Raw genomic sequence first — 20732 nt, forward strand, 5'->3', positions numbered from 1 at the left:
TGCATGGCTGTACACGTGGTCAGGGGAAGGTTTCCAGCACTGAACAGGGCTGCCCAAAGGCAGATGCAGGTGTTAGGAAAGGTGAAGGCAGGGCTGGCTCCCTGTCCACTTCCTAACCCCAAACTGTCTTTAAAGCAGTGGATGGGAAAGAGCTGGGCAAGACAGAGCAGTGGTTGTCCTACGTGCCCTTGCCCTGAGGCTCCCTGCACCCACTGCAGATGCCCTATGCCAAGGCTGTGGCTCTATCCAGGATCCCCATCCTTGCTGCTCTTAAAGAAATGGACAATTAAAATACTGTGATAAAAAAATCAAAAGGAGATTTTTTTTATCCAGTGAAGGGGGAACTGAAAATGGCTCTCTTTTCCTTCTCCTTCCTGTTCTAGGGGTTGGTTGTGCCATTCCCATGAGTCACTGGACAAAACAAAAACAAAAACAAGCAGCAGGACAAAGCACTCCTTGGAGTGGACTCCTTGGAGTCCCTTCAATATTGGAGTCACTTCTCTGATAAAGTACATCCAGAACCCAAACTAATCCTTTAACCACGGAATCACAGCCCGAGGTCATGTATAGGTGATTACCTAAAACTATTCTGGAAATCTAACCAAGGCTTTGTAAAACACACGCCAAAAAGTCTCCATTATTTGCTCCTAGGTGTAACTATCACAAGTTGGCCCAATTGAGGGGCTGTTTGCTTGCAAAATGTGTTTTAAGTGATTCAGGTCATTCTGCACCAGAGAGCTTCTCGCTCAGAATTTACCACTCTCTCCCTCCTCTCATTTTTGTATGAAGTACAAATTGTATCAGTAATGAGTCTGTCTATCTTTCAAGTCACTGATAAAGCGTGATACAGTATAGCAACAGAATGTTTTGCCTGCCTAGGAACAAAATTTTCCACTGGTGAGTCCCCATTTACTTTAGCAGCCAGGTTTTTATTCATTTAATAGCTCCATGTTTATTCAGTACCATTCCAGTTTCTTAAATCAAAATGACTTGTGCTACTTTCTATATACATGACACAAACGCTATGACATTTCTCAACCAAATTTACAATTCATTTAAACCCCCACATTTGTTCAATAAGAACCATTTACAATTAATTCCAATCCAAATGAGTCTATTATAACAGCATAATTAACTATCCAACATGAGCTGTTTCAGTGCTTTGCCCAGGACTAATGTTTGACAAACCTGTACATTATCCTAATTGCAAACATCACAAATATTAATGCAGTAATTGCTTTTTTTGCAGTCTTTTGGAACTTCATCTCTGCTCTCAGATTTATTCAAAACCAATGCTAGGCAGAGGAAAGCTCTTTCAATTCATTCAAAAGTTTTTATTAGAGTTGTTTGGATTTAATTTTAAAATGCCTTGCTTTAACATGTTGTGCCTTAAAGACACTCGATTTATTAACAACACCTCATCTAAGATAAACATCTCACGATCATTTTCCCCACATAAAGAATTTGTAATGCTCACTTCTTTTCCAAGCTTTTGCTTATATTTTTATGACAATTCTGTTATTTCCATAAAGGAATGGATCAATATTATTCTTTAAACTTCTTTTCTTCCTCCTCCTCCCTCCATAATTTGCTAGCTGGCTCTCCCGTGGACAAGTTTCTCCTTCTGTCATTTTCTTCCTTCTAATCATTCACAACCCTGAGCTTTAAGCTGAAAGCAATGCCCATCAGTTCCTTTAATTTCCACACCTTCTCCTTTAACCTACATTTTGGATGAAAGATCTATAAATATTCAAGGTGTTAAGACCTCTAAAACTGATAGAGCCATTTGGGTGCACAGGGGCACTCATCCCTGACTGCCGATCTGACACACTGTACCAGAATTATTTTCTGAATGATGCTCCCCATCACTCATGATTTTCCAGGTCTCTGAACTTTCCCTCTTCCAATAACAAGGGTCAAAATACCTGCCACAGGCACCTTTCTCCATCACACCATGCCAAAAACTCTTACACAAGATTCTTTGCAGTATTCTATTCCCCATTTTCAATAGAGAAGGGTGAAAACTATCCCTATCCTCTTCCTGCCATTAGTCATAAAGGAAAGAAGAGTACATAATTTATAATAGTAGACATATTAATGAGAAGCGGTTAAGGCTAAACTTCAGGAAATATGTGTCACATTAGCACCACTGCCAAAAAATTCCTACATGAACCCGAACAAATAATTCTAGGCTTGAATTTCCTAGCTGTGTAATGAGGAATGTTGTCACAGAATAATGATTGAGAGACACTTGCATGGTAAAGTGATCTCTGTGACAAATGTTAATTCAGTTTCTAAAAGCCTTTCACAAAGAACAGGAGAATTAAATTAATGGTAGATCAGAAAGACAGGCTGTGAACTGCTCTTGTCTGCCTTGATCTATAGCCCAGGCACAGAGGAGTTAAGTGCAGGAAGAGACATCCCTGATGAACTGCCTGTCTCCAACATGACAAGTGGATGGAAAAGCCACACTACTGATGAAATACTGACTTTTAACAGACAAAAGTTACACATCGCACTGCGATTCCACACTTGAACTAAGAAAAACGCACTCACTTGAAAGGAAGAGTAACTTGGGGACTTTTTATATATCAGCAGTAGGGTCTGGCATGCTTGTACTCAGAGTTAAAAAAATACTGCAGTCTGTTGCTACTCATCCCTCACCTGCAGCAAAGATCCCGTATTTCACATTGACACATAGGATGAGATGTGTGGCAATGGATTTTATTAGATAATGTGTTTCTTATCTAAAGCTGGACAGTGCCAGCTTGTTTCTTACCCTTTTGTTGCATGTGTTCAACAAAGCCCTAAGAATAGCATTGGAAAAAACTCTTGGGTCTTACACCACCAAAAGGGTCAGTCAAAAATGCAATTTCAGATGTTAAGCCCCATCTGCATGGTTATTCCAAAGTTAACTGAAGTTCTGTGAGCAGATCATGACTCAAGCAGGGGGGAAAATCCCAATCGAGCGTTTGCTGAAGCTAAAAAATGGGGCAACTGCTGAAACATTCTTCTAGTTCTCCCAAGACACAACATCATCAAAATAAACTCCTAAGGTCAGTAAGAAGAAATACATGGGATTCACAAATGGTGGAGTGGAAGTCATTAAACAATACTGCACATAAGCACAATTAGCTCTGGCACATTTTTCCCTCATGACTGAGGTTCATGCAGCTTTCTCACCTTTCTTTGTGAGAAGGAGGTGATAAATGGAAAAATCAACTTTTAGCTAGAAACCCCAGCCTTCTTCCAGTATGACTATTCCTTTTCAAAACATCACATTATTCATTTTATTCTAACCCTCCAAACAGGCACCTTGGGGTAACACTGCATATTTTAATTTCCCTGGCATCTACAAGAGTTTGCCCTGCATCAACAACTCCTACATCAGCCTTAAATGGTCCAATGCAGAGAACACAAGGCCACTGTTATAAACATATTCAATTACTGATGGATTGCAGAAATTTTTTGAACATCTGTCCTTTGCTGCAAGGTGCAAAGGAATAGAAACTCATGCTGCTCAACACGAGCCAACAGAGCTAAGCTATTACTGTTCTAGATGCAGATCAGCTTCACTGAGGGGACATTTATTGCTCCACCTGCCTTGAACTCTAACTGCAGACTCTTTGACAAAGGAGCCTGTAAGCAGGTTAAATCCTTATGGAGGTCCACAGCTTTGTAAATACTCTGACAGGTCAAACTGGCCTGCTGTGAAGCCCAAGGTCAGCATTTGGGGTTGTCTACTACTTGGAGGAGAATCCCTCTTTGCCAGGCTGGTAGGAGGCTTACATTTAGCAGACCAGCCTGTACTTCAAAGCTTTGTGAAAATCAGGAGGCCAGGAGCTGAAGATGACAGAACCCACCCCCAGTTTTTATTGCTCTGAAGATTGTGTAGGCACTCTATAACCATCCCTAATGTCATCCACTGAATATGCTCCCAGGATCATTTTTAAAGAAAGCAAATTCCTTGACTGTATTGGCTTAATTTAATAGCAGGCCATCAGAAAAACAAATTGATGCCTCCAGAAGGATAACCTTGAGTTAATCTCACAGTGAGGAGAAAATTTTCCATCTTGTTTGCAGGAAGACTCTACCACTACAGCTTCAGCAAATTAAGGCAGCTCATTTTGCCAGTGCCAAGAACAGACAGATCAAGGACACTGAACAGTTAAAGCCTCCATAGACAGAGAGCAACCACCAGAAGGCAATTCCAGGAAAACCTACAGATACCTATTTGGGCACTGTATTTCTGTAGCAGTACCTCAGACTTTGTTAGCTTGCTGTATTCCTGAGAATACAGTTGTACATCACTGGACTGATTTACCACAGTGTCACAGGCAACAGCTGCAGCTTTTCCAGTACCAGCAGTTTGAATCCCTGACAGGTTACGCTGCACAAACACCATCATGGTAAGGTCTGCAAAAGTCTCCATATTTCATTTGGTGCATTCCTCTCAACATGTTAATGGTATGACAGGGAAGATGAAAACCCCAGGCTTTTTCAAGCTTAATAAATAGAGTTTACCACCAAGGGATTCAACCGCCACAACGGAGGTGAAGCTTTGGATATATCCTACCTTGCGAGGAGCATTTTTGTCTGCGCTCTCCACATCCCCGTCCAAGAATGGCATGGCAAATGAGCTGAGATCCTGCAAGGACAGAGAAGAAAAACTGATGTCCTTTTATTAATGTCTTCTTCCTTCCACCAGAGCACCCCATGATTGTAGCCCATGGATCTATTTCCAAAGTGCCTGCTGCTTTAGCCACAGCAATTGCTGGCAAGCAATAGCACAGACTCTGATGGTTCTCCTTGGCTGAAACCAATGGCAGGTGCAAGTGAGAACTGAACAGGTAGCCCTTAGCAGTGCTTGCACTACATCAGCATCAAAAACCACCTGCAGCCAAAGTCAAAAGTCCTGTGTTAAAACTTTAAGGGAAGATACCTAAATGCCATTGAAAAATTGTTAGGAAATTACAGATTAAATATAGGCACTTGCTCAGCAAATGCCTGTCTTGCCTCTGGTGGGATGTATGATCTTAAAGAGCATTTATGGCAATAAACACAACCTGACAGACTAAATCAATGCTTTGAGAAATATGTAAAAATACATAACAAAGAGGGAGAAAACTGACATGGTGCTCGGGGAGGAAATAACCCATTTATTTGCACAAATGAGAGAGGAGCAGCCAATCCTGCAGAACTAAAGACAATAAATCCATAAGAAAAGCACACATGCTCATCTTTAGCTAACAAAAACAAACTGCAATTATATTCCACCTTCTGCCGTCTGTTCTGTTTATGCTGCTTCAAGTTCCAGCCACAGTGTTTTCAGAGCTCCTTTCCACATGTACAAGGAAATTATGTTAGTGACAAGTTTAGCATCTGTTTGGTCAGAAAAGTAGATAATGAGCAATTCTGTGACCAAAAGCATGAGGTTGGCTAATGCTGTGTGCTGAAGAACTGAGACTTGGGTCCTGAATCATGTTCTAAATGTCAGGAATAACTTGCCAACATGGAACCTCCCCAATGCGAGACATCACCCTTTCCATGTAATGATTCAGTGCTTCTCTACCACATCTGCATCCATTTAAAAGAGTTCAAAACATAAATAAACAGCAACTTCACATAAACCTAATTTGTGATCAAATAGAGCTTAATTAAAATTCAGCATCATCCGGAAAGACTGCAGGGCTTGCTTGTCTTCAGAACTGAGAGCAGTCACAGGTCTAATCACATCGCATTGTGTAATCATTCTAAACCCAAAATATGCTCAAAAATGTGTATAACTTAGACACAATACTTGCAAGTGTTTGAAAATATTCTGGCTACATAATGAACAACAAAAATAAGGAACAAAATATTGAATTACTGGAACTGAAACACATGGGAGTCATTCATGCCAAGTTGAAAAGGAAAAAAAAAATAGCAGCAGCCAGGCTTGGCCAAGCTGGCCCCAAATTATTAGGCCCCAAACCAAAGTACTTATGACAAATCTGTCTCTTCCCAGCTCTATCCATGCACATTCAATAGGAGCCATCTACAAAGGCTCAACTATATAATATTGCTCTCATTGTCATGCTTTGGCATCTGTGTTTTACATCACCTTTGTTTGCAACTAAAAATGTAGGGAAATGTCTCAAAGCCAAAAGAAGAGGCAATTTGTTTAGTTTAGATTTTCACTCTTATCAAGATTTGACTGAGGCTGAACCAGGCATGACAGGTCCATAAAGAAAAGCTTTTGTATTAATTTGCTTATTCTCCTAATTAGTTAAGATAAAAGTTACTTACTCCATATAAATGTTATTCAGCCATAAATGGCACCTATAAACACTGTCAATAAACAGATTATCATTATTATCATTATTATTATTACTATTACTTCATATGTTACTGAAGGATTTAATTGAAGAATCTCTGTGAAGAAGTTAAACAGCCTAATGGAAATTTACACAAAAACATATCCCCTTATGTTTACTTTAATTTAGTCAAAGGATTTACCATCATTTTCCTCTCCCCTTCTTTGGTACTGCAGAAGCTGGAATCTTTTGTGTGCTAAGTCATTTTCCACAGAATAAATCAAGCAAATAACCTCTCTGGAGCTCCACATATTAACAACCCTGTATTACTACTTGATGGAACTTCCAGGGAGAAGACTGGCTGTTTAGGAAGTCTTGAGACCTGATGGGAGAAACTGGATTTGAGGGGACACACATCTAGTAATCAGGGTTGAAAAAGCTGTTCCAAAAGTGTGGAACTCCTAGGAATGAAACCATAATTTCTATTTTTGAGTAGAAACCTTCAAACCCAGGAGGGGTAAGTAGGTACAGCTATTTTTCTAGGAGCTAATTTTCGGTTCTCAGTTACAATTCCAAGCTTAAACGACATGTTGAAGAATATTTCAAATTGGATAATAATTGTACTTTTATCCCTGTGATAAAGTCTGCAATTGTAGCTGCTACCTAACAACTTTTTCACCTTTCACTTCTTCATGGGATTCTGTATGTGAAGGCATCCATTTACAAAAGGAAAAAATACATGTATTAAATGTCAGGCTGCAAACACTGCACTCTCAATTCCAACCTGTTGGTTAAGCAAGGAAATATATTTTCCCTTTACACTTATCGATGCAGAATACAGACAGATATCCGTTTGTTTCTCATGTTCCTCTTCATCCAGAAGCATGTATGATGATGAAGTTGATGATACAGTAACTCCTAGAAAAACAAAAGTAAAAACTGCTCCAAAATTGTTGCAAAACACCACAGAACTCTTGACAGGCCAGTGGCGCAGCCCTTGACCTTGTCACAGATCTGACTGCTCTGATCTTACGCCAACAGATACACGCTGTGGGCTCACTCTGCCACTAACCAGGGACTGACCATTCTTAGACAGCTTTCTGCTTTCCAGCTCTGCTGTGGAATAAGTCCCCTGGACAACCACGTGGTTCTGCAGAGACATTTAAAACCTCCAGCAAATGCACACAGTGACATCCTGGTATGAGGAAGAATCCTTCAGACTGCAGAGCTTTGGCAGAAGAGCGAATGGCATCGTTCCTCATGTCCATCAGTCCTGCACTATATCCTTGGATAGACAATTTCTGTAGAGACCACAACGTGTGATCACCCCTCTAAGGAGCACAAGTGCTGTTAACCTCGAATTAAGAGTATGAAAAGTCTGTTTTGCAAAGATTAGTCAGCTTTCCTGCTATGCTTGTGCTCCCCGGTCAGTCCTTCCATCGCTCAGCACCATCGACAGCCAGACATCACTCCTGCATCCCCAGGTATAAAGAACAACCTCTTGAGCAGTTTAGATTCACTTCACAGCCACAAAGCTGCTGCAGATTTATTTTGTTTTCCATTCACTTTTATTTACAAGAGGTTGTCAAGGCAGCTCCTGATATATTTGCTGAAGAACACAGCCCCAGGGATAGCAAAGCTTCTTCTGGAGGGCAGCAGAGCTGTGATATAGCAGAACCAGGGCTCAGTGCTCCTGCCATCAGTTAGGCTCCAGGAAACCTTCCACTCAATAGGTAATTTCCCAGTGCAAAGCAGGATCATTCTGTCTGCATTTGCACTCACCTTCTCTACCACTTCTTTCCCTATTTCCTCTGGAGGAAAAACAGAGATCTGGAACGTTACAGATCCTTCACTCTAATTCCTCCACCAAAGGTAAGACCAATTGCAGGGTGATTCTGGTCTGGGTTACCTGTATGTCTAGAAGGTGATCCTTATTAATTCCAACTCTTTTTTCTTTGACAGCCCTCAGGTCAGACATTTGGGATTATGTGAAAAGAAGGAAAAATAAAATTCTTGTTCTTTGACATCCTGGGAAAACAAAGAAGCTTTTCTCAGAACTGTTTTGGAGAATAGGAAGGAAAACCACATCTGAGGATGAAGCAAGCAAATATATTGGCTGGCACAGCACAGCCAAATAGCAACAGGAACAAGATCTGGTTAGCCAAGCAATTTTTCACCTTTTCCGGCCAGTTTCACTGTTCCTTTCCTCACTGGGCAGAATTCCTGCCCAAATAGCTTGCCCAGACACACTGGTCTGAAGGCTGCTGCAGTTGAAGACCTTGGTGTCAGAAAAAAGTCTCCAACAATTCTGCTGCAGCCTTAAATAACAGACCACTCAAGCCTTGAATCCAGTAAACAACACAGAATAAACGTGATTCTTGTTTTATTATTGTTTTGTTTCAAGGCTGTTTTGGCAGTCAGGCTGATAAATTTTCTACATAATGTCTGAAGCCAAAGGGCCAGCCAGGCACTCTGGGGCATGCAGTGACTGACAGGCCAGAGTCCAATTTCCAGTGTGTTTTGGGTGGAAGCAGGACCTTCCTATGGCCCTGCTCAACAGTGACTGGGTAGCGAAAGAATATTTCACAGCAGCTCCCTGCTGCCATCCTTCAGAAATGTCCATTCAGACACAAGACATGACTGCAAACAACATGGTGATGTGAAACCTGTGCCCATGGTGGTGGGTTCCCATGAATATTGTCAACTCTTTTGTCATGTTTCAGAGGTGACTCAGGTCAGAAGAGCTCCCTGGTAGCCCCATAGTCCATCCCTGCTGAAAGGCTGTGCTCCTCAGCCATAAACAACTGTAGAGCTCAGGGTAGCATCAGGCAGTCCTGACTACTGATGGTGTCACCTCTGAGACATTATTTTTCTGCTTCACTCAGTTCTATATATATGTGCTAGGATTGCACCAAATTTAAGGATGTGAAATGCCTGCCAGACATTACAGTTTCTTTTTACAACATAACTCAAGCAGAAGGTGACACTTTACTAAGATGGCTTTTCAATAAGGGGAGACAGCTCCTTTAATAAAATAAATCAAAGAAACAACATACAGAGAAATTAAGCTGAGTGCTGACAAGAGCTCTGATCTCTCAAAAAATGCTAAAAGCTGCATTCCTCAGCATCACACCTTAACAAAGCTCTCTGGGTCTCCTCCTCTACTAATGTTACTGAGCTACAAGGACTTCAAGGACAAAGAAGGTCGGGATTGTTATTAACATTGGCTGTGAACAGTTTCCTTCATTGCACTCTGCACGCCAGCAGATTTTTTTTAGCTCAACCTTGGAATTGTACCTATTACAAGCCTATGTAAAACTCTGAATAGCAAATATGCTACATATGCTAATAGCCTGTGAGCAGACTCCAAAGTTTGATCTCCATGGAATAGAGGGCACAGCTTGGTAGCTCTGCTTGAATGGAAAATTGTCTTTTTTGGTAACCGTCCTATCTGATAAGCTTTGGTGGTTTATAACAAATCACTCCATTATTGCACAAGGAAAGAATCAAAACTGACTTACACAGGAATTTCTGTCCTTTTGTTTTGATGTATCAGTCATAGTAAATTATAATAAGGTTTGCTACACTGCTTTATTCCTCTAGGAGTAGGTTGCTCATTGCTTTTCTTTTCTCACTCCCCCATGCCACGCAGAGAGCAGCATGTGTTTTGGAGACAGATATATGTGTCGTACTGTGAGACTGAGGATGCTGGTGACTAAGTCTCGGTATGACTCAATGGGAGTGGGCAGGAACAGATGCACAAAGCTGGTTACATTTGTGCAAGCCAGCTTTGTACTGCACGAGGCTATCCCAATTTATTTGTTTGCTATTACTTTTAAGGCTACTTAGAAGAACAATTGAGTGGGTCTGGAGAGTTTGAGAGGGTAAAAATGAGATATAGAGATTTGGCTGATGGGGCCATACTGTGAATCCTGTGCTCAGTTTTGGGCCCCTCATGACCAGAAAGACACTGAGGTGCTGGAGGGTGTCTGGAGAAGGGCGATGAAACCAGTGAAGGGTATGGAGCACAGGTCTAATGAGGGTTGGCTGAGGGAGCTCAGGGTTTAGCCTGAGAAAAAGGAGGCTTGGGGAGAACTTTTAACTCTCTACCACTACCTGAGAGGAGGCTGTGGCCAGGTGAGGACTGGTGTCTTCTCCCAAGAAACAGGATAAGGGAGAATGGTGAAGATGGCAGGTTAAAGGTGCACTCAATGATCTTACAGGTCTTTTCTACCTGTAATGATTCTACAGTTTTGCCTGCAGCATGAAATGCCAGAGGCAGCACAATCCAGGAGGTACTGGGTGACTGTGCAACACCAGCTGTGTGCACGCTGGTGTCAAGGTAGATACAGCATCAGATTTCAAATAACAGAGAGTAAATCACCCTAAAAGATGTGCCTGGAACAAATGGGAAATATTCAGTCCCAAAGAAGCATTAATCTGAAAAGTGAGGGAGCAATGGCTGACTGAAATTCAACCAAGATCTTGGTGCGTGAAAATGCCCAGCCATCAGGTGATTATTCAGGGTCCTATATAAAACACTCGCATATGAAAAATTTGCATCAGAAAACAACCAAAGTATATGCAACTTAAAGGCATTTCTTTCAGCTGCAACAAGAGCTGAAAAGTCCTAAAGAGCTATTGAAGCCAATTCTTCCCGGTTCTCACCCACAGGTCATCCAGCTTAGATTGTCACCATTTGATCAGAAAGAGCTGCTAACACTAAGAATTTCAAGGTGAAGGGGATAAAGAGAGCCATGAAATCAGTAAGTCCTTGCTATTTCCCTGAAAACAGCTGTCTTCCAAGCTGTTATTCCTGAGTTATCCTGATCATGGGATACCTGCAGCCTCCAGCACACCCTTCTTCATTTCTGAAGCTCCTGACTGATCCTGACAGGCATTAATTTCCAGCACTGTACAGCTATTTCACCTTTTTCCTTCTGAGGCTGAAGACAAGATCCATCAACAACAACTACCCAGAGATCGTGGATTGTTTTATGTGTTGTTCTCAATCCCAGACTTAAACCACTAGAACACATTCCTACGCTATTCACAGAAAAAAAAAAAAAAAGTTTTCTGTCAAGCCTCATGCTCTCCTGCCAGGAACCACCACCATGTCCTGTTGGTGACTCAGCCTTTGCAGAGGAGCTGAGAGCAGACAGCCTGGGGTGGGATGCAGCCCCTTGTGCTGGAGCCCCATCCTGTTCTGATGGTCCAGAGAGCTCGGGGCTGTATGGGAATGCTGTGACAGTACTCTCCACCTCATCAGGAAGTCACAGACTGTCAGGAGAGGCTCTCTGACAAAGTCTGAACACGAACCCCACGCACACATGCACAGCCTGGTTTGTCAGCTCCCTCACACCATGAGCCACATAGCACAGGGAGTGGCAGCATGTTTACTACAACAGCAGATGGACAACTCAGCAAACGTGCAAATAATGAAATAGTAAAAAAAAAAAAAAGCAGAGACAGAGAAAGTGAGAGAACAGCAGAGAAAGCAAGCCAGGGAGGAAATAAAAACTCTTAATATTCCCTGTGGCACCACCACAATCCATGTACAAATGCATTATGAAGTGCTATCCTGGGGTGCTCAGCCAAAGACAACCCTTCTCTGGTGAGGCTTTTCATTCCAGAAGCACCCCCACTTAAGAAACACAAGGTAAAAGCAGAAGACAACTTACCTCAGTCCTGGAAAATGTGGTCAGATGAGTGATGAGGGTAGTAAGAAACAACCAAGACACAGGACTACAGGGAAGGACTGCAGGAGCCTGCAAATGTTCCCCTTCAGATGGCACACACTTAGTGCCAAAAAACCTGCTTTCCAATACTTATAAGGTTGTCTTACATAAACGAGACACAGGATTCCAATGTGTTTGCAGAGAAAAGACCGCATTTGCTATAAAACACAACTTCAGACACAGTGAAATAGCAGAACCACAGGAAACAAAAGATGATTTTGCCATAATGTAAAGAAAAGAATTGAGATGCTGCAGCACAGGAGCAATCTGAAGGGGATTCAGAGCCAGGATCATCCTGAGGCTTACTAAATCCTCTCTACACTTCAGCTACTTTAAAAGTCAGTGTTTTGCATTCTTTTATGTTTTTTCCAACTGTCTATAGGCCAGATATCTTCAAAAACCATTTCCTCAAGGAAAAGTAAAGCAAAACAAAATCAGAACTGAAAAACCCCAGCTGATGTCCTCATCCAAGAAGGACTCACAGGGCCCTCCCTTGCATGTATATGACTAAAAAAGGGTGACATTCATACCAGGCAGAAAACCTCTGCCATAAATACTTGAACTGCAACTATTTTTTTGCAGTTCACTGCATTTAGAAAGACAGCTGCCTGATGCCTTCTCTTTACATTCCTGTCAGTTAATGACCATGCGTAATCTTAACAATTAGAAGAAAGTTTATAGCTGGAAAGCCAGGCAAGTGAGGGACCTGCTCTGTTCAAGTAGTCCCTCATCTAAAAAAGAAAGGGAAAAAAAAGTAGAAACTAAGAGGAAATTAGGCAAGGAAAGGATGAACAGGATGGTTCTGTGCTTGGTGTGCTGCAGACCTGAATGGGAGGTTAAAGGGGACAGCACACAAAGTCGATGATGAGAACAGATTTTCCCCCTTTGATGCTTTCCTGACAGATTTTGCTCTCCAGCCACAGAGAACAATTTCACATCCAAGAAGTTGACAGTCACTTTGCTATAGCTTTTCTTACACTTTTAGCAACATGTGTAGAAGGAGATCAATATGTACAATATGCTTTATTTCATAGGCTAAACTGTTTCTTTTCCCAAAAGAATGTCTTCATTCATCACTCTCTGAACTCCTTATTTAAAAGGGCATTTTGCTGCAGCTGGCAACATAAAAAGCCCTCAAGGAACGAAGAGAGCTCAGATTCTCAGAGATAACCTAGAAAGCGTTATCACACTCACAGTACAGTGTTCTGCCCAAATCCAGCCTGTGTATCCTTGAAGTCCCACCCCTGGCTTTGAGCAGAATGATTCTGAGATACGATATCATTACTTGGTTTTCAGCTAGTGGTGCCTTGCAATACTAATAAATCACAACACATTGCTCATCCTGTGGGAATCCAAAGGGGTTTGCAAACTGCATATCCCATCCAGAATAGCTTCATGAGTGGACTGAAGTGATGAGACTTTAATTGCCTGCTCTGGCTTTTGGGATTAGCTCTGGGAAGGCATTAAGGATAAGATAACTGTCACATAATTTCAGCCACCTGAAACACTAGTCACCTACCCCACAATTTTTGTGCAGCCTAGAGAGAAGGGGAAAGCCTGCATCTCCAGTGAGCAATTTGTTTCCATTTCAGAGATTCCACAGAATATTCTGAGTTGGTAGGGACCCACAATGCTCATTGAGTCCAAGTCTTAAGTGACTGGCCTGACTGGGGATCAAACCCCCAGACCCTGGTGTTACTAGCACCATCCTCTAACCCACTGAGCTAATCTTATTTCCCTGGTATGGGAGAGGCTGAACAACTCTTTTAAACTTTAGAGGATTCAACATAGGACAAATAAACCCTGCATCTTACCTCTCCCTCTTTACTGCCTGTAAAGCGGGAATAAAATAATTAATTTTCGTTCTTCCCCCTCTGTGTGGAAAGCAAGCTGTCCAAACACGGGAATGCGCCTTACTACGGAGTACGCGTGGTTTACAGCAGCTCCCGGAGCTCCGGGAGCAGCGTAGCCATGGCAACACTCGGGGCAGCGCAGGCTGCAGCATCCCCGCAGGAGGCTGAGGGAACACTGGGGCAGGTTCGCTCCCTCGGAGCGGTACAGCTGTCGGGGCTCCGCCGGGCTGAGGAAACCTCGGTCAGGTTCGCTCCCTCGGAGCGGTACAGCTGTCAGGGCTCCTCCGGGCTGAGGGAACACTGGGGCAGGTTCGCTCCCTCGGAGCGGTACAGTTGTCAGGGCTCCTCTGGGCTGAGGGAACACGGACAGGTTCGCTCCCTCAGAGCGGTACAGCTGTCGGGGCTTCGCCAGGCTGGTTCCAGCCCTCGGCTGTGCCTGCAGTCCAGACACACCACAGTGGGGAGCACCATGGGGCTCTAAGCTCTCCTGGCACCTACAGGTGTCACCAAGATGGTGTTTTCTTTGCACAGCTTTGGCTGTTATGTGGAAAACAGGGTGAACTCCCTGACAGGGTGAGCACTCCTTGGGAGGAAATTGAGGAACCAATTGAAACAACTAGAATGTGAATTCTAAAGAAAACTGACCAGCTCTACAACCTCTGAGCAGAGCATGTTTGTTAAGAGAATTAGCATGATCTAAGGGAAATGTCCAAGGGATAAAATATCTTACAATTCCAGGCCTCCTCACACCAAGCCCTGGTCACTTGGTAAGGTGTTTCAAGGGATGTGCTCCAAAAAGCACCACAGTTCTGCGTGGAAAAAGATGTTGAAACACACCAATGACCATCTTTGGAAGAAAGGTGGATAAAATATCTGCCCATCTAGAAAATCATATGAACAATGAGACATAGAGAAGAACACAACAAAGGTATTGCCCACTCTCACCTGAAATAGCCATCACTTAATTTAAGTATTCACTGTGGGTCAGTTTGGCAATAATCCTCATGTGGAATGGGAAGCAGAGAGAACACACAGTGAAGTTGGTTTTTTTTCTAATTACTATGCGTGCAATACTAAAATTTTAAGGAAGATATTTCCCCAAGTAAACTTCAGGCTTCTTTCAAGCACTGTGGCTTTCATTAATGTCTACTATTCTAATTTTTTTTTTTTTTTTAGAATTTTTTCCTAGTTTAGATCCAGTGCAGGGGGAAAAAGCTTATAAATGAACCATACTGATTTGTGACTTCTTTAATAAGAATCTTCTGATTTTAACCATCTCATTTCTCATGAGCCCATTTAAGGACCTTGGTTACAATGGATGTATCTGAACATGATGTGGAGAAAGGACAAGGGAAGGCACCCTCAGGGAAATCCAGCTGGAAACTTGAGCTCGCTATCTACATACACAGTCTGCCAAATGCAATTTCTGCCCTGTGCAATGGGTTTGAGACCAGGCAGAGACTGGTGAGCTGAAACAGGCAAACCTGCATTTGATTTGGCTGCCAGCTTGTGCATCAAAATGTGCAGATAAGTGTTTGATCCTGCTCAGAGAGTGTGGGAAGCATTTCCAAGTTAGCAGGACACCCTGAACACGGTGACAGATGGGCAGAGTATGAGCCTGGCACGGGAGAGGCCATTTTATAACTGTCTGGTGCTCCAAGCCATGTGGCAGACAGTCCAAACCCATTTGTCACAAAAAAATAAAGCTCACACTGGAACTACCAACTGAGGCACAGGGAGAGCCCCTGCCTGCAGCTCAGCCTGGCACAGACACTCACCCTGCCAAAGAGCATCACCAAAAACCTCCAAAAAACCCCCAACAAGCGCCCAATCAGGAAACAAAATTAAGCAAAAAACAACTGATACAAATTATTTTTCTCGAGATGAATTACATCCACAGGCAGGGAATTTTGATAGAGAATGACATTTTTTAATTTTTTCCTCACTACTAAAAATTAGGTTCATGCAGATAATATGGCCCTAAAAATATTGGTTAGTTTTTCCTCATCAAGAATGTTAATTTCTATATACATGTATTGAAGAGCTGTAAAACTACTAGTATGCATTTAAATCCAAGTTTTATTAACATTTATTTTGAGCTCCACTGGGAATGAAAATTTGACTTAGAACTGCAATCAGGCAATAGAAGACATTAAATACCTATTAGAGAAGCGTCTCTTACATCAGAGCAAAAGGACAACTGTATCAAAATATATCTCAGTTCTAGAAGCAAAGGCACCGGCACCTACAGTGAGAAACAGAAACAGACACTGGCGACTATGTCCTCCCAGATGTAGATGTGCTAGAGCTCAACTCAAAGGGCATCACTTTTTTACACACATATAAAACATGGTCTCATAGGGAAATGCATATGGTAAACACATATAATTGTGTAATGTGCATACAAACATGATAACAAGCTCTTACAGTTGCTAACCGCCATTCATTTAAATTTGAGATGATTAAGTATTTCTTGTCTTAAAATCAGCTTATTGCTGGACCTAATTGGGTGGCCAAAAAAGCTAAAAGGACAGGAAGATTTTCTCCTCCATATGGAAAACCAGTGTCTCTTTGCTCCCCTTAGCAAATCGGCTACAGGTGATTCCCACGAACTCTGTGTTTTGCCTTTGAAGATTTGCAACAATATTGCTTTTAATACTCCTAATCTATTCTTTATGAGTGTTGAACATCCTTGTACAGGTTGATGGGGTGGATTTGGGAAAAATGGGGTTATTTTGTTTATTTCAAATTGATGCATTTTCTAAAAATAAATACATTCGTATTCCACTCAGTAATAAAGATGAGTAAACTGAAGTACAACACAGTCTTTTGTTGCGTTCCCCACTGCCTCCCTTTGTAATGAGGGTTGGACCCATGTCAGCAGGGTATGTTTCATCCTCCTGCCTGTCATTCCCTCTCCCAATAGATAATCCTGCCCCCCAGACTCCCAACTGCAGCAACTTCAGTTCTCTCACACCTCCCAGGGCTGCTCAGTCAGCGCCGCCTCTGCTTTCCAGCCTCTCCCGAACTCACGACTCTCTAGCCCACACGACGGATGGAGCCGAGGGTGCGATCTCTTCCGCAAAGGCAGACACCCTCATCTCTCCTGCAGCCTGTAACAGTATCTCTGTCACAGCGACCAACAAGCAAAACACACAAGATGCTGCCAAAATACTCTGCATCTTATACTAGATTAAATCTCAGTTGCTATTCACCAAACCCCTCCCATCACCCCACTCACGGAGCATCTTTAAACCCTCCAGGCTCTGATCCCAGAAAAGAACCGGCTTCACGCTTTTTGGACATTCATTATCTCATAGGTCCATTATTGCAGTGCAAATTATATGTGCTCAGCATTAATTCTGGTAGTGAAGAGGCAAAAATGCAAGAGGAACACACAAAGCCTGTAATACACCTCTTTATCCTGACAAACCTCATCAAATATCAAATTAAAATCAATAAGCGAACAACCCCCGTCATTTGGGGGTTGCAGTGATTAGCCACAGCAATTAGTTGCTCAGCAGTTAGGGCTGCTCTGAGATGAGTAGTAGGAGAAACCAGGCATTGTAGGATGCAGAGACCAGATGGGTTTAGGCTGAAATTAAATGAACACTCTCCAATTATAATTTCTCTTTCCAAAACATTAAGGAAAAGTTATGCAAGGGGAAAAAACCAACCCCAAACCCAAGCTACATTCTTTAACTTGATAAAAGAACATTTTGTTCAGCCTTGGAGTATTTATTGTCATTAAATGCTCTAAAAACAGGGTAACCGTCCTGTGTCAGGCATGCATACAACAGAGACAAAACATGATGAAAAAAACCAAAAATATCCGAGGACTATGCATTTCTTACATAGCCTGAAGAATTCCTGCCTCTCGGCAGAGTCCTGCAGTGCACTCAGGCATCCACCTAAATGAATGCAAAACCTATTTTCTCCTGCTAAGATAAATAAATTTTTTAAAAAATTAAAAATTATAATAATCAAATCCCGAGAAACCCAGAGACAATCGAGCGCCGTTCTGACTTACAGCTCTGAAAAATCCTGCAGTCTGGCTGGAAACGTCCATCGAAGAACTGCATTCAAAGCTTTTCCCTAAAGGCAAGCGCATTGAAACATCTCGGGCTCTGCTACTGGAGCCGGCGCTGCAACAGATGGGGACCAGGGCTGGGTGTGATGCTGCTGCCCATCGCGGCGCGGAGAGGGATGGCAGGAGCGGCAGGTATCGGGGGAGGCGGGCCCGGGTCTCTCCCTGCGGGCTCCGAGCCAAAAGCGCCGCAGGCAGCGCAGCATCCGATTACTCGGCTGCAGCAGCTCCCACATTAACTCTGCCGGGGGCAGCGGCACGCACAGGTAATTAAGCGCCGTCCTGGGTGCATTAGTGAAATGCTGAGGGTACACAGGGGAAGTCGGAAGGTTCAAATAACCGCAGACGTTTTTGATGTGATCTGGAAGGGGAAAAAAAGATCCTGTTTTCCACAGCAGAAGTTTCAGATGACTGAGGCTGCGTCTGCATCAGTATGGAATACACGGGGAAAGGCAGCACACAGCAGCAGATGCGTTTTCGAGGGCTGGAGTCTCTGCTGCACCATCACAGCCCTGCTGCCCACTTAAACACAGCTCCACTCTGTAGCTGTACTAAAGTCACATTATTTTGCTGGGCTTAAGTTTTTCCATCTGCAGCATGATCAGGAGATGACTTTTTAATTTATTATAGACCGCAGTGGGAAGATAACAGTGTCTGAGCACAAAGTATAACCATCAAACGTATTACCACCAAAAAAAAAAATAGATATTTTGAAAGGGCATCACATGAGCAAGTGCTAGCAAAGCAGTGCAAACTCTCCCAGGAGGAGCTGAGGGATGGAAGGGATCTGAGTTTTCTTCATCAAGGCAACAAAATCCCTCTTGATAAGCATATTCAGCTTTGATTACTCCACCAACCAATCTCACAGTGTCCTTTACTGGCAAAGGAATCACTCCTTGGCCAAGATGCTATCTCTAGGGCTGTCACACATGAGGACACCTCTGACAGAACAAAGCAAAGGGCAAAAAAGCCATCTCTGCACCTTCCAGTACTTTAACAGAAGGCATCAAAATACTCATGTAATGAGCTGACACCTCTCTGGAGAAACAGGTGTCCAGATCCTGAGCAATGGAGCATTGCCAATCCTTTCTTGGTCATCTCAAAATACCATTTGTTCTGATCTATTGAAATACTCTTTAGGATGGAGGGTTTGCTTTAATTAATGGCTCCTGGTCACCAAATCATTAAATCAGTGGACTTGGCTTACACAACACTCTCTATTTATCCCGTTCATTGCAGGATGTTGCACCCTTTTGAAAGTGGGTGCAGCCAACACTGCCATTAATTCTGTCTCCATCAAATAATAAATTCACCAAAGCTGGGCAGTACATTTTCTTCAGCATTAAGAGAGATGAGGTCCAGCTGACACTCCTTGTGTCTGCCAGGCAGACAGTACATCCCAGGAACTGCTACTGCTCTTCCTTCCCTTTGTGCACTGAGTCCTCTAACACAAGTCCCTTGGGAGCAAAAGAGCTGAAAATGGTATATTTACTCACAAATGGCAGCAATTACTTGAATCCTTTTAAGACAAGCTCTGTGGCAGCACTTTTTAACACAGAAATGAAAAAACATTTAGTGTTTTGAAGGTTTTTTCCACAGCTAAATGAATATTTTATTCATGCAGAATATACAAATAGTTTAGGAAAATAAACAAGCGTCCTCTTAAATTCTGTTTCAGGGGTACCAGAGAAACCAGTCAACCAGCTGGAGCAAGCAAAACACATTTGTGTCTCTCCTGCTTGAGCGATAGCAGAAAGGAAGGCATTCATGGCTGACCTAGAGAGGGGAAAAGGGAAGATTGGATTTGTATTGGAACATAAAAGGTCTTCCTCCAAACTAGATTGCAAAGCAAGGTTCAAGTCAAATGCTTCCCTGTATAGTTAACTTCTAAGAGCTATTCTGGTTTGAGATCAGGTCAAATTAACGGCCAGGAAAATGTCCCATATCCCTAAATCATCCCATTCAAATCACTCACAGGGCTCAGTTTGATGCAGCCAATTTCAAGAATCACCCAGACCTGTTAAGGTAGGTTTTTTAATAAATAACCTTCAAAACTGCTTCTAGTCTCAAAGTCTGATTTAACACAAATTCTGCCTCAAAAACATGCCTCTTCCTCTCCCATCTTTGGATAAGGAGTATGAAACAGATTGCACAACTACCTCTCAGATAAGCAGAACAGTTAATGGTTTAGATACCATTTCATAAATATTTGCTGAACTCATTTTTGGATTCTGTCCAATTTCTGACAACCATGAAAAACATTGAATAATTTACTATTTTCTTTCACCTTTCTGGATCAAAAACAGGCAGGGAGACTTTACTGCTACCATTTCTCACTATTATTTAATGACTACTCGCATTTAAATTGATGTCTTATGCCAAAGAATCCAAAGTTACTCTTGAATCTACAGGCCTGAGGTGTCAAAATCACATTTACATAAATATTTATGTTTAAATATTGCCAGATTGAATACCTGGGCTCAGATAGGGTTGTGTAGGCGACTAAGGAAGATCTGAGAAAACCAACTATTTCTGAATAAATACCTTGTTCCAAATTGGGATTTCAAGTTCACATGTTCTGTCAGAGATGCTGAGGCTCAGTGACCAAGAACAGCAGTGAGTTACTGTACATCCCCTTGCACAAGATGGTGCAACATGGGAAACCCAAATAAAGTTATTTATGTTTTCAACCCTACTTTATCAACAAGTTCTAGGAGTCTATATGAACTGGGATTCAAAATTCCAGCCACTTCCTTGC

At 42.4% G+C, this 20732-nt stretch overlaps 1 protein-coding gene across 4 annotated transcripts in view; it reads right to left on the reverse strand.

The window, feature by feature from the left end:
• The window catches only part of PRKAG2 (protein kinase AMP-activated non-catalytic subunit gamma 2), a 207442-nt gene that overhangs the window by 138916 nt on the left and 47794 nt on the right, over nucleotides 1-20732 (reverse strand). The window contains exons 1-3 of one of the 4 annotated variants that reach the window (XM_071560640.1): nucleotides 8206-8217; nucleotides 7117-7214; nucleotides 4577-4648 (exon numbers count right to left, since the gene is read on the reverse strand). In XM_071560640.1, coding sequence (XP_071416741.1) covers nucleotides 4577-4648; nucleotides 7117-7182 — 138 coding nt within the window. In that variant the 5' untranslated portion in view covers nucleotides 7183-7214; nucleotides 8206-8217. Of the gene's footprint in view, nucleotides 1-4576; nucleotides 4649-7116; nucleotides 7215-8205; nucleotides 8218-17917; nucleotides 18262-20732 lie in introns of those variants that run through there. The other 3 variants (XM_071560639.1, XM_071560638.1, XM_071560637.1) reach the window with 3 other exon arrangements.

Source organism: Pithys albifrons, chromosome 7 (genome assembly GCF_047495875.1).
Source record: "Pithys albifrons albifrons isolate INPA30051 chromosome 7, PitAlb_v1, whole genome shotgun sequence".
Classification (NCBI taxonomy): Eukaryota; Metazoa; Chordata; class Aves; order Passeriformes; family Thamnophilidae; genus Pithys; species Pithys albifrons.